The following is a 14,126-nucleotide window of genomic DNA, read 5'->3' as shown; positions in this document are numbered from 1 at the left end:
GCTTTGACATGGCCTTGTATATTAAGCAGAGATCACCCTGAGTAGACGATATGCGGCAGAGTATATCTGGAGTTTTTTTAAGGCGGTCAGCATAGGGCATCTGCTTTAGGCCTGTGATTCTTTTAGTGAGGTATTTCTGCAGCCTTTCCAGTTGTTGCAGATGTCTTGAGAGGTACATACCAAACGGGGCATTGTATTCTATAATGGGTCTAATGAGGGATGAGTACAGTGGGACAATGACCTCCTTTTTTCTGGATGAAAAGCCCTTAGTGATGAGGTGTGCCACATAGTAGGATTTCCTGACTGTTGTGGCGATGTGGTTATCGAAGGTGAGACCACTGTCCACCTGTGTCCCTAAGTCTCTTATCACACTTTCAGTGTTTAGTGTACTGCCACTTATGTGGTAATTCAGGGGTACACGTTTTTTCCCAAAGGGGATAACTATACATTTTTTGGCATTGAGCTTGAGCCCATGGCTCTGGCACCAAGCATCTGTTTCTGTAAGGCCCTTTTGTAGAGTATCCACATCATTTGAGGATTCAATAATGGCTCCCAGTTTGCAGTCATCTGCGAACTTTGTTAGACAGAGTCACTTAGTGTTGGCCTGTACTTCAGAGAAGTAGATGCCAAACAAGAGCGGTCCCAGGACTGAACCCTGAGATACTCCACTTGTAACACTTGTCTGGAGCTGGATTTGGAGTCAGCTACTTTTACAGTGTGGGTTCTGTCAGTAAGCCAGTTGGCAACCCATCAAGTGATGTAGGGATTAATGCCCAGCTTAGTAAGTCTATCTATGATTCCAGAGTGGGGGATGGTGTCAAAGGCCTTGGCAAGGCCCAGATAGGCTGTGTGGACCACCTTATCCTCATCCACAGCTCTGGAGACTGATTCAAAGAAATCAGTCAGGTTCAGGAGACAAGATCAGCCCTTCACGAACACAAACTGGGTGGGATCCAGTGTTTGAAGGTTGCCAATGTCTTTGTTTATAAGTTCCATGGTCTTGCAGATCAGGCTCGTTAGACTGATGGGGTGGTAGTTCCCGGGATACAAGATGGATCCCCCCTTGTGGAGTGGGATAACTGTAGCTGTGCGCCACTCAGCGGGCACGAAGCCTGAGGTGAGGCTATGATTAAACATGACACTTAAGTGAGGTGCCAGTTCATTTTGTAGTTCATGTAATGCACAGCCAGGGATGTCATCTGGTCCCATGGATGCTGTATTCTTAACTTTGGAGAGTGCATGTTTTTACGTGTGTGGCCATTATTACAGGAATTTGGCAATCTTCCGGTATTGAGATGGGCCATTTAGGGGGTGAAGTTGGCACTTAATTGATCTGCCAGGATATTGGCAATATCCTTGGGATCAGTATATTTAATGCCATTCTGTTGTAGCTCAGAGCAGATCTGAGCATTGCCATTTAGATTCTTGACATAGTTATAGAATGCCTTGTGGTTGTCTTTGGAATCTTTGGCAATTTTATTTTCATAACTAGCTTTGGAGGATTTTATGAGGGATCTCAGCTTCTTACTGAGGCTGGTAAGGGAGTTTTTTGCATCCTGGGATTTTCCTCTTTTCTGCAACAGTTTCTTCCTTTTGTTGTAAAGTTTGTTTATGGCAGGGGACCACCAGATTGGCTTCCTTTTTTGGAGGAGAGCATCTTGGTTCTATTTAGGATGACATGATTCATGCATGAGTGGATGTCCTCGTACAGTGCCTTAGTGTAAGGTTCAGCAGTCAAACTTTCAGTTCCCATCTGGATGGGTGTCATGAAGTTTATCACTTCTGACTTGAGTAGCATGAAGTTGGCTTTGGAGAAGTTTTTTATGGAGGTTTCCTTACTGGGGGGTGGGTGTGGGATGTGGATGTTAAGGGTGATTAGCTTATGGTCAGACCTGACCAACGAGGGGGTGACCATAGGTGTGGAGCATCGATTTCCCATGTTGATAATGACCAGGTCTAGGATATTGGAGCCCCTGGTGGGACTATGGATTAGTTGATCCAGGGCATTGGAATTTATGAATTCCAAGAACCGTTGGGTAAAGGTGTTGGTACATGAGTAGTTTTCCCAGTTAATGGCAGGGTAGTTGAAATCACCCAGTATTAGGGTGTTTGGCTGTATCTTAATATTTTCCAGTATGTTTAGAAAGGTGTAGTGAGAATCTTGGGGGATCTGTAGCAAGCTACAATTTGGATTGCAGTCTTACCTAGTGTTAGTTGCACCTGGAGAATTTCAGATGCATTGTGTTGGGCAACTAGCCTGGTGGGGTGAATATGGACACTCCTCCACCGTAATTGTTTTAGTCCTGGTTTGGTGGCCAAAAAGTGTGGTAAGAGTTGTAGCCTGGTATTGCAGGGGTGCTCCCTGGAGCCTTGAACCAGGTCTCAGTTGCACAGATATCGATGTTCTCCATTTTTAGGAGTGCCTCGAGAGAGTGCATTTTGAGGTTTTGACTTCTAGCTTTGAATAGCATTACCTTCAGAATTTGCATGCTTGTACGTGTTATGGTGGTGGTGGTTTTGTCCTTTGAACTTTGCCTAAAAAAGGCACTATAGGGCTGGCAAGAGCCTTAGCCAGTAACCTGAATCCCAGGGGCGACAGGTGCAGACCATCTCTGGCAAAGCATCGTGGTCTGTCGATCATGCTGTCCCAGACAGACAGATACTGGATCCACTTTGAAAGACACCAGAAGATTAGCCAATTGTTGAAGTCAATCATTTTGGCCTTATATTAGGTATTACAGCCACCACAGCTTTTTTCCAGGATGTTGATACCTCCCCCCTTCTTTTAAAATACTGTTAAATAAAACCTTCTAGATCTTTATCACTTTCTTCCCTCTTAGCTTCCAAACTTCCACTGGAACACCATCTATTCCTGGAGATTTTCCTGCAGATTGGTTAAACATCACCATTTCTATCTCTTCTCCTTCTGTCTTAACTGTTAACTGTTGAGTCTCATCTACTTCTAACCTTGGCATATTTAAATCTTCCATAATTATTTCCATTTGTGCTTTTTCTTGATTTCCCCCACTTCTCAGCGTTATACAAATTTTCATAAAATGTTCAAATATCTCTAGTACCTCTACAGGATCTCTGATTATTTTTCTTGTTATTGGCTCCCCAAGTTTGGCAACAACCCTTTCTACTTTCTGTTGCCTAAGTCATTGTGCCAAAAGGTTTTGTGCTCTGGAATTATTATGAAACAGCAATCTTTCTAAAGTCATGCATATTATCCAGACATTCCCTTATTTTCTGTTTAGCTCTCTGCAGTTGTGCTTCTTTTTGCTCTATGAGATTCCCCTATTCTGTTATACTTTAACCTTTGCCAGCCCCTCTAAATAATTCTTGTTTCTTCTTAACCAGATCACTTTTTCTTTTATTTCTACCCTATTTTTAAATTCCACTTTTATTTTACCCCACCCACTAGCTATAACTTCTGGAGTGCCAATATCTCCCGTAATAACTCCTGAATAATTTCTATTACCCATTCCTTAAATTCCTCTCTTTTTAAAAGGTAGAATAGATGTGGAATCACTGCTGTCGCATCTTTACTTCTGTACCCTGCATTTATTTCTGTTTTACCACTGAATAATAGTCTTTAGGCATATTGTTTATTTTTTGTGATATGTTTCAGCATGTGATTTGTATTGACCTTTTTTAAAATACTGACACCCAGGTTTTTAATTCATTAATTTTTTGAATATATAACGACACATACTACATTTCAACTACAAACCTTTGCCAAGCAGCTGCCACCATTTTGGCTTTCTTCAAGGTGACAAAGATGTTCATAACTGACCGGAAATTTGGAATTATTCAATATAACAGGTTTCAGTACTTGGCACCAGCTGTTCATCATGTATGTATCTAATATCCCACTGGCAAAGACTGGGTAGCATCAAAGTATGCTGATGACAAAGATGGCAGTATACCCCATAAAATATACACAGCTAGTGCCATTATGAAAACCATCATAAATGAATGCTGGTAAATTGGTTGATTATAATATGGTTGTCATCCTTATAGTCAAAAATGAGTGAATAAGAACCTTACTACTGAAAAGTTCTGATACAAGAACGTCCACATAATTTAACAACCCAACACTGATATGTTTCAAAAAGACATTCATTGCTTTGCTACAAAAAAACATAAATCTTACAAGGGACACAGCAACATTCTGAGGCAGAATTAGGGGTCATTGATATGCATGTACTTTATGCAAGCAAAACACATTGCCAGATAGAACTACACATTACATAACCTTTCTTTTCAGACAGGAAGACTACCTTTTCTTAACCAACTCATTGTTCACGATACCCGTTACAAAAAATAGTTGAGTCAACTGTTTTGGGAAAAAAAGTTGTATGTAATAAAATCTTGAGGTCACTGGTTCACCTTCAACTGCACCATAAAAGAGCCATATTTCAGGAAGTCTGTACCTATAAACACTACTACTTTAGAATGTAACTTTTCCCTCTCCTAACAGTTATTAAAATTGATCCAGCGGTACACACTACTCCAACACAAACATAAATGAGCTAACAAGACTGTCTAACTTAAATCAAACTCACATTCTACAGCTGTTTGTGCTTGTTTGTCTGTTTATTTATTTAACATTTGTTGACCGGGAAAGTCCAACTAGGCCCTTGACAAAGCCAGACCACTATAGATCTAGCCTAATGAAGTTTTTAATATCAAAGTTTATCAGATTGGTTGTAATATGTGATATGGCTTTGTAAGTAAGACTCGTCAGGCTGATGGGGTTATATTTCTGGGGCCGATGGTGGGGCCACACTTGTGGAATGGCATCACTACTCTTGTGCATCAAACCTCTTGGAGGGGAAAGAGTGGCTAAACTCAAATTACTTTACAAAGTGACTCTGCAAGGACTTGTTTAGTAATGCTTATTAAACAACCATATATATTATCAGATCCCATGGAGAAAGTATTTTTAGTCCTAGAGAGTGACTTCAGGACATGTTCTTTAGTGATGGTGGGGAGGGTTTGAGACAGTCAGGGATAAGTGGGTTTTGGGCAGTAATCTCTGGGGTGAACTTCATACTGGATTTGTTAGCAATGTCTATTGGGTCAAAGTAGGTGGTACTGTTATGAATACATTCAGGACAATGGTGAGTGTTATTTCTTAGTTTCCTAAAGAAGGATTTGTAATTGTCCTTAGCTTCAGGTGTTAATCTAAGTTCATGGACTGCTTTAGTAGTGCTAATGGTATTTTTAAAGTTTTTAGTCAATTTTCTGATGTTATCCTTGAAATGAGGGTGTTCTGATCTGCTGTATACTTTATGGATTTTTTTTTTATTGTACAGCTTGTGTTGCTTTTAAACTTCCTGTTGTATTTAGATATGGTTGGGACTGACAGTTTTACACGTTTATCTAAATGAGCATAGAACTCCTTTGTGAGGCTACCTGCTGTGGCAGCATCTGAAATGATGCTGTTATAAGTAGATTTTGAAACTTTGTCATAGAATTTTATGAGATTATTATATTTGAAATTCTTGAATTCAGAGGTGCTGCTTTTGGCAGGTTAAGGTATTTTTGAAGGTGAAGATCACTATTTTATGATCTGACAATCAGGGGAAGAATAGATGAAAAAGGTATAACCTTAAAGACCAGGTCAAGAATATCTCATCTAGTTGGTTATCTAGCAATCTGATCCAGGGAGTTTTTTAAATAAAAGAACATTTAGTCATAACCTACACTGGATGAATGTGTTTTCCTATTTATTGAGGAGTAATTAAATTCTCTGAAAATAGTGGAGTTTTTGCTCATAAGAAATTCATCAATTACAGCTAGGACCTTTACGTGATTATTAGAGGTACATATAGCATGTCTTGTGACAGGCTATAAGCTACTACTTGGTCTTGTTTAATGTGATTTGGAGTTCAGTGAGTTCCATCTTTGGATCTCTGTAAATCTGACTAAAAGTGATGTGTTCCCCATTAAATATGGGCACACCGCTGCAATTGCCATCAATTCTTATGGCATAGTAGGTGCAAAACCTAAATATGAAGGAAATGCTTTCTGAATATTTAAACCAAGTTTGAGTAACCAAGTACACAAATGTGGATGTGTTCCAAATGCAGGAGAGCCAGAAAGTCAGGCATTTTTTTTGTTGAGACTTCTGGTGCTGAGCAGAGCCACCTTAATGTGAACCAGTACTAGGTTTGTTATGTTAGGGTGTGCATAGATAGAAACTGCCTAAAAAGCCACTGTGAGGCTAGAAAAGGTTTTAGCCAGTATGACAAAACCATGGAACAAGAAGTGCAGGCCATCACTTGCAAAGCGAGACTGTCCAGCAACTCATTTCATGCCGACACATTCTGAATCCCCTGGAATGATACCAAATGTTTACCCAATTGTTGAAGCTCATTATCTTTTCTTAACACCTAGGTATCATTCATGGAGAAGGAAAGATTACACTCAAGCCTGAGTCTTGTCTGCATTTATGACATACATAGAGAGGTCTAGCATGTCTCTTTACATAGGTTCATAGGTTGATACTAGGCTATATGCCTTAGGGCATTTATCAGGCTAGCCAGAGTGTGTTTGGCTTTCACCACCCCTTAAAAAATGGGTTTTACTGTGCCCTTTTTAGGTTAGTTTACTGTGCCTCTGTCTAGTAGTGACACAGAAGTGATCCCTGGGGTGAACCTACGATCTCCCATCCACTCGTCAAGATTTCTCTTGAAGAGAGTCAGTGAGGGGCTCTGCCTGATATGGACTGGGATTCTATTCCAGAGGGCTGGGAGCCTCTGGGTCACAAATCTGTCTCTCCAGCATGTCCTATTAATTTCTGTGTTGAGATTCAAGTCCTTTGAGCGCGTAGCTCTAGTGGATTTGGATTTTTTGAGGTGGAGCATGTCCATTAATTCTGGGTTGGACATGGCTTTATACTCAGGCACAGATCGCCTCTAAGCAAGTGGTATGCAACTGAGTAGAGCTGGAGTTTCTTTAACCTGGCAGCATAGGTCATCTGTTTGAGACTCTTGATCCTCTTGGTGAGGTACTTTTGTGGTCTTTCCAGTTGCTGCAGGTGTCGGGTAAGGTACATCCCAAACGGGGCATTGTATTCAATTATGGGCCTGATGAGGGATGAGTAAAGGGGCGCAATGACCTCCCTTGATCTAGATGTTAACCCTTTCATGATAAGGTGGGCTATATAGAAGGCCTTTCTAACCACTTTGGCAACGTGGTTGCCAAAGGAGAGATTACTATCAACTTGGGTTCCCAGGTCCCTAATTACTTCCTCCATACTTAATGGATTACCACCTATGTGGTAGTTTGTGGGCACTTTGTTTTTCCCAAAGGGGATGACTATACACTTCTTGGTGTTTAGTTTTAGGCCATGGCTTTGGCACCAGTTGTCCGTCTCTGTGAGACCCTTTTGGAGGATGCCTGTGTCAGCTGGAAAGTTTATTATGGCATCCAGTTTGCAGTCGTCTGCGAACTTGGTCAGCCATAGTCCTCCTGTGTTGGCCTGTACGTATGAAAAATATATACCGAACAAGAGCAGTCCCAGGGCTGAGCCCTGTGGGATGCCACTTGTAACAGGTTTAGAGTCTGACATGGTTCCCACAATTCTGACCATGTGGGTTCTGTCCTTGAGCCAGTTTGCAACCCATCTTATGACATAGGGGTTAATATTTAGGCTGGAGAGCTTATCTATGATGCCAGAGTGGGGTATGGTGTCGAAGGCTTTTGCGAGGTCTAGGTCGGCTGTGTGGACTACCTTCCCTTCATTTATGGCCTTGGTGACTGTTTCAAAGAAGTCTACCAGGTTCAAGAGGCAGGATCTGCCTTTAACAAAGCCGAATTGTGTAGGATCTAGCATCTGTAGTTCCCCAATGTCTTTGTTTATGAGTTCCATGATGATCCGCTCCATAGCTTTGCAGACCAAGCTAGTCAGGCTTACGGGGCGATAGTTTCCAGGGTCCGTTGAGGCTCCACCTTTGTGGAGTGGGACCACTGTTGCTGTACGCCATTCCTTGGGTACATATCCTGTAGTAAGGCTGAGATTGAACAGTAACCTAATATGAGGTTTTAGCTCTTCTTGGAGCTCCTGTAGGACACAGCATATGCCTCAGGTTTTGCTTCCTATGTTGTTGACTCCCAAGTGGCCCACCACCATGTTGTAGTCATATTTGTTAGGTGAAAGTGCCTCAAGGGCTCTTGAAATATCAGACATCCTATCACCTGAAAGACAGCTCACTGTCACCCTTTTTTCAACTGATCAGTAAAACATTTTTACTTGTAGTGTGTTTGAGACAATTTAACTCTTGGTGACTCTTTGCTGAAAATGTGCCTGAAGATGATGTAGTGCTGGATTTTTGCAAAGACCTAATCTTCACTGGTCTAGGAGGCTTTGGCAATATTTTTTTTTACAGCCTCAGTGTAAGACATTTTAGTGTGGTTTGGTGTTGAGTGTGCTGATTATGTGGGTTTACTATCATGTACTCAACAAAAAGGAGGTCGAGTCCTCATTCCACTACAGTCAGAATGCCAAATTCCAGTATACTGGACACAGACTCTGAACTATGACACTCCTTATTGTTGTGGACCAGGTAACAAGCACTACCATGGGTCCAGAAGGGGGGTAAGGTTAAAGAGTCGATAATCTCAGTTTTCAGCATTACAGTGCGGGACTTCCTCAGGTGGACTTGACCTCCTGTGTGTGGAGTATATGATACTAAACCAATTGTGTGTGTGTTGCTTATGTTCTACAATTTTTGTGAGTGTGAGACCACCATAATTCTTAAATATTTGCATTTCTCACAAACAGCTGTGTTGAGTAAAAGTTCATTACTCTGAGAATTAGGCAGCTACTATACTGCATAAGAATACTAAGTGATATGAGGCTGGCTACAGAAGGGAAACAAGCAGGCTGACCTTCCATCTTTTTCCCGTAACTGTGAGAGTTATGTAGCGTTACACAGATTACTATATGTAGTTATTGAGATAGTGGGCTATACCATGCAGGAATCGTATCAGATACCAACATATGATGGAGCCAGGCATGGTAGATGAATTCAAAAGTATACAAAAAAGGCAGAGAAAGCTTAATGTCATTAGAAAAATGAGGACCGTGACTGAATGGGCCTTATGGAGTGTACAGTGGGGATAGTTATTCTAATGGTCAGTTCATATCTGATGTCGTTATCAAGCTCTGTGGACTGCAGGCACTTCACTCCTGTCAAGCAGTGCATGTAAACAGTCTTCCAAACAGTTTTCTAATGATGAACTATAAAAACATTACACCTTAGCCATTTCAAATAATCATTCATCACTTCTTATTTTCTGTTTTGAGTTTTTTTTTTCTGTAGCCTTCAGCTGGACCTTCCCAAAGGCTCCACTACCTTTACCATGTTGGCCCATTTGTTCCATTGGAGGCAGCAGTCAGGCATCCCTGGACTAGACAAGATTCCTATGACCCATGCATTTCTGTCTGACATGCTTAATTAGCCCAATCATCTCTCATATGGTGATAGTCTGGTGGTAGAGAGTGAACTGGCTTTCAGGTCTGATAGAGCAACCTCTTCCCCCTTGGAGTTCCACCCTCTCTCCTTCCTTGCAGTGACTCTAAGATTCCCTTAAGTGCTGCATCAGTACAGGGAGTATGCCTCCACACAATACCTCCACACATTGACTTCCCCAGCCTGTGTGCAGGCCCATGCATCACAGGTGTAACACTGATTGCTCTCTCTATGTGTCATCCAAACCATTTCTCTACCTCCAGCTCTCCCAGCAGTCAAACTGTTAATCAGACTCTGGGTCACAGTCTAGGCATCATCCCTCAATGGCAGAGAGCCCAGAAATGTTAACAATTTTTCTTAATCCCCTCCTGGGACGTCACACAATGCTTCCTCTACCTGTGGCCTAGTAGCATTCATTCCCTCAGCATGAGAGCAGGCATTGCCAAACCCAATGGAAAACCTCCAGTTAATTTAGTCCCATTCAGAGGCCTGACTGAATTATTTGCTTCCTTGGAGATGAGAGTTGGACATTAAGAAGTGTGCAAATGCACTATTCATGTGGAGGTCCCCACTTCATCTCTCCTAACATCCTCCTGCAAGTGACTGACTCAGAAAGGCTTTTGGGAGGGGAACAAAGTTTGTGCTATGTGCCACATCATCCATGATTCAGTGGCCCATGAGCCTCTTAACATCAGAAGCCTGCCATGACCCATTTCACAGGCAATCATTTACTTGCTGGTGGATGTTGCCAGTGTGATGAGGCATGTTGCCTTCCTCCCCTAGAATTGGTGAGCTGGTACAGACCATTTAAGCCCATTCTCCAACACTCGTCACTCCAGCATCATGTCTCTAACAGAATATGGGGCACCTCTGTCAGAGTCAGGGCCTCATCCCTCTATGACACAGGGCTACAGAAGGAACTGCTCATCTTTTAACCATCAACCAGTTAATGTACTAGCACACATAACACAGATTTAATTTTTTTTAACTCATCTGCTATCTGGCAATGCCTAGAGTACTTTGCTATCACTTATTTTATAAGTTAACACAGTGGAAAGATGTTAAAATGTATTTTTTTCTCTTACTCCTCTCTACAGACATCATTCGCTGCATCAGCTGTGCAGATTTTTTTCCATGAAGAAGAAGAACGTGCTCTTCAACTTGAAAAGATGTTGGATTCTCACATTTTTGAATTACAGAAGCATTTGGACAAAACTGTTAATAAGTATACCCAAGCTAACTTGAAAAATAATTCCTTGGGTGCTTCATCTTTGACATCGGAAGATAAATTTTCTTAAAAAGAGAAGAGCATCATAATTCTAGTTAAATGCAGCCCCCCACTAGTAGCTGCAAGATGCAATTAATACAGAAAACAATGACATTTTGAAGTTCAAATGGCGTTCCACTATATATGAAGATACTGTCTTCAGAAGCAGAACATATTTTAATAGTCATATCTGTTAAATAATGTATAATATGCATTACAGTCAGCTTATATATTTTCAGTTATCAAATTACATTTCTGTGCTGTGCTTACTGGTGTTAGGTTCATAGGTTAGTACTAAGCTAACTGCCCTTGCGAGCCATTTTAAGCTTAGCCAGTTATCCCTTGTGAGACTCAAACCCTGCACCTTGTGTTTGTAAGGCACACACCTTAACCATTAGGCCACCCTCCCAACCCCAATATATATGTACCAACACCCAAGCAAGGACTCAAACCTTGGACCCTCAGATTGAGAGTCTAATACTCTACCAACTGAGCTACCTTACTGTCTGTATTATAAGAATTGTATATAGAAGTTTTAACCCAGTAATGAAATAAATGCATTTTAGAAGCTGAGATGCCTTCACATAAATTTGTTTTGTTGAGTTTAAAATGATATTCTATGTGATTAGTACTATCCAGTTATCAGCTACTTTGCTTCCAATGATTTTGTATAAAGACTAAGTAGTGGTTACAAAAATTACTCTAAGAATTGTAGAGTGATTTCCATCAGGACCCACTGCTTTTTAAATATTTTTAAGACCCTTTCTAGGATCAACCCCTTATAAGTATTCCTCCTGGATCATTTTCGTAAATCATCTTTTCTTCTTTTGTGAATGCTAAAGTATTCACTTACTTTTACAAGTCTTGCCTTTCCTCCATCATTTTCTGTGCAATCGCTTCCCCATCATCCTTGCTTTTCTTTGCTCCCTTACCTGACTTTTTTCTATGTATGAGTATCTTATCTTTTCCTCTGGGTCTTTGCACATTGCTGTACCTGCTTCCTTCTGTTTTAGTTGATGTACTTCCTTGTGGTCTCACTTTTGTGTACCATTATACTTCCGAAATACTGTTATGTTTTCCTAAAACATCTCATTTGAGAATGTTTTTCTCTTTATATTTGCAAATTAGTTTTACACAAAGCCTTGCTGCTTCTGAATTAGCAGTTCTGATGTGACCCTGCTGCTCATACCACCTTCATGCTTATACTCTATGTGGCATCCCATTTTATCAAAGTCTGCCCTCCTGATGTCCAGAGCCCTCTCTTCTGCTAGCTAGAGATCTATCGTTAAGCTGAATATGAACCAAAAAGTTTGTTTGTTGGATGCCCGCTTCCAGGTCCAAGATGTTGCCTCAGTCCCCATTTAAGACCAACAAGCTCAACAGTGCTATGTGCAAGTGTGTGCATGACCATGCATCACTAAGCTAAATGGAGGAATTATAGCAATACTTCATGGTGGTAGCAGCATGAAAAAAATGTGTGTTTTGAATCTACTGTTTAAATCTCTGGTGTAAGGGAAGAGTGTACTAAATCTAATCAAAGCAGAATCGAGGTTAAAGTAACTAAACATATATACATTTATAAACATACTACATATCATTTTTTATTTTTAGTTCATAAAAATATTTCCTCAAAAATTCCCTTAGAAACCTTTACAGATTGTGTGGCAGCTTACGTAAATTCAACATACTCTTAATAGAGCAATACTAGTTAAGCCCTGGTTTTCTGAATGCATTTAGTTTCAACTGCCAGCATAATTCTTTTTTCTCCACAACACTATTGACATCCCTTCAAGTTTACCCATCTCCACACAGTCCAGAATGATAAATTTAAAACCAGAATATCTGGAGTGTTCTATTGTTTGGATAAGGAATTCTTCTTGCATTGATATCTGATGTCAGAAAGATGACCCAAGATCCTCCTTTTCAGTTTATTCATAGTCTTACCAACATAAAATACAGGGCAGTCATTACACGTGGCCTTATATATGTAACTGTCCTTATTTTTCTCTTCTTTTGGGTTAGAATTATGGAATGAGACCACCCTATCAAAAGACATATTCCATTTAGGGTCATTGTTAATTTTAGAATTTCTAATGGGATCCAGGATCATATGCAACATGTCTGATTCATATCCTCTGGTTAAGAAATCATTTGCAGGGATCATTCATATTTTTGAGAAAAGAGACCAAATGTGTGGTAATTTGTGCTAATCTGTAGCCTTGTGATTTTATTACATTGTGCTTGGCTTTTACTGGATGCATACTGTCTCTGTGAAGTAAGTAGCTCACTCTTGTTGGTTTCCCGTATAAGTTACTAATTAATTTTCTTCTGCAGTTATCAATACTGCCAGTCATATCAAGGAACTGCACTGACTCCGAGCAGATGGAAGAGGTAAATTTCAGGAAGGAGGTGGAGTTACTAATGTAATGGATAAACTTAGTGAGTTTAGATTTCTCACCTTGCCAGACTGCGAATATATTATCAGTAAAGAGAACGTAGCTGGTCATAAATCTTCAGTATTCACTTTGCAGTGTAAGTTCCTCCTCCCACTTGCCTAAGGCTACATTGGCAAGGCTAGGGGCCATAGCCACACCCATGTTTATCCCCTTCATCTGTTTCTAAGCCAGGGCACAGAAAATAAAAAATTATAACAACACCAAGTTTATCAGCTTTCCTTTGAGGAGGTTAAAACTGCGTATACATAGAATGGAAATATAAGTTAACCATGCTGCTTACTGAAGAACTTATTAATGAATAATTTTTTGAGTATTTGAACACTCCTCACCCCAAATTACCTTGTTTTTTCAGGATTCACAAACATCATAAGACCAAGTAAATCCACAAGGAAGTGTCACAACCACTGAAGTAGCTCTGCATAAATAACTTAAATACCATAAAAATAAGCACTTTCATCCCGTTTCCTACATGACGTCGTCAGATAAAAGTACAATTAAAAAATCAGGCTTTTAAATGTCCCTCCAATGGTCACATGTTCACCTAGCTTCAGTGATCTAAAGTGATGTACCTTTCATATGGGATCCAAGTTAAAAATATATTAATAGTACTTTTAAATAAAATAATGGATGTTCATATATATATATATATATATATATATATATATATATATATATATATATATATATATATATATATATATATATATATATATATATGGGTCTACTTTGTTTCGTTGAATCTCATTTCACTGAATTTCATTTCACCCTGACCACTTCGCTGAAAACTCAAATTACTGAACTGCAGTTAGTCTATATGGCACTGTGTAGAGTACTGTAAGGCAAGTAAAAGGTATATGCCCTTTTCCCCACTGTAATACTATCCTAGAGTTAGTATATATACATATATATACATACATA

The 14,126-nt window shown here is 40.1% G+C and overlaps 1 protein-coding gene across 1 annotated transcript in view; it reads left to right on the top strand.

Moving 5' to 3' along the window:
• The window catches only part of DEUP1 (deuterosome assembly protein 1), a 427,064-nt gene extending 415,774 nt beyond the window's left edge, over positions 1-11,290 (top strand). Inside the window, exon 13 of the mRNA XM_044071821.1 lies at positions 10,583-11,290. Coding sequence (XP_043927756.1) covers positions 10,583-10,783 — 201 coding nt within the window. The 3' untranslated portion in view covers positions 10,784-11,290. The remainder of the gene's footprint in view (positions 1-10,582) is intronic.
• The last annotated feature ends 2,836 nt before the right edge of the window (positions 11,291-14,126 follow it).

Source organism: Protopterus annectens, chromosome 5.part0 (assembly GCF_019279795.1).
Source record: "Protopterus annectens isolate FY-2018-M chromosome 5.part0, PAN1.0, whole genome shotgun sequence".
In the NCBI taxonomy this organism is placed as follows: domain Eukaryota; kingdom Metazoa; phylum Chordata; order Ceratodontiformes; family Protopteridae; genus Protopterus; species Protopterus annectens.
Note: the sequence above shows the minus strand (reverse complement) of the source record. Positions and strands in the feature narration are given on the sequence as shown.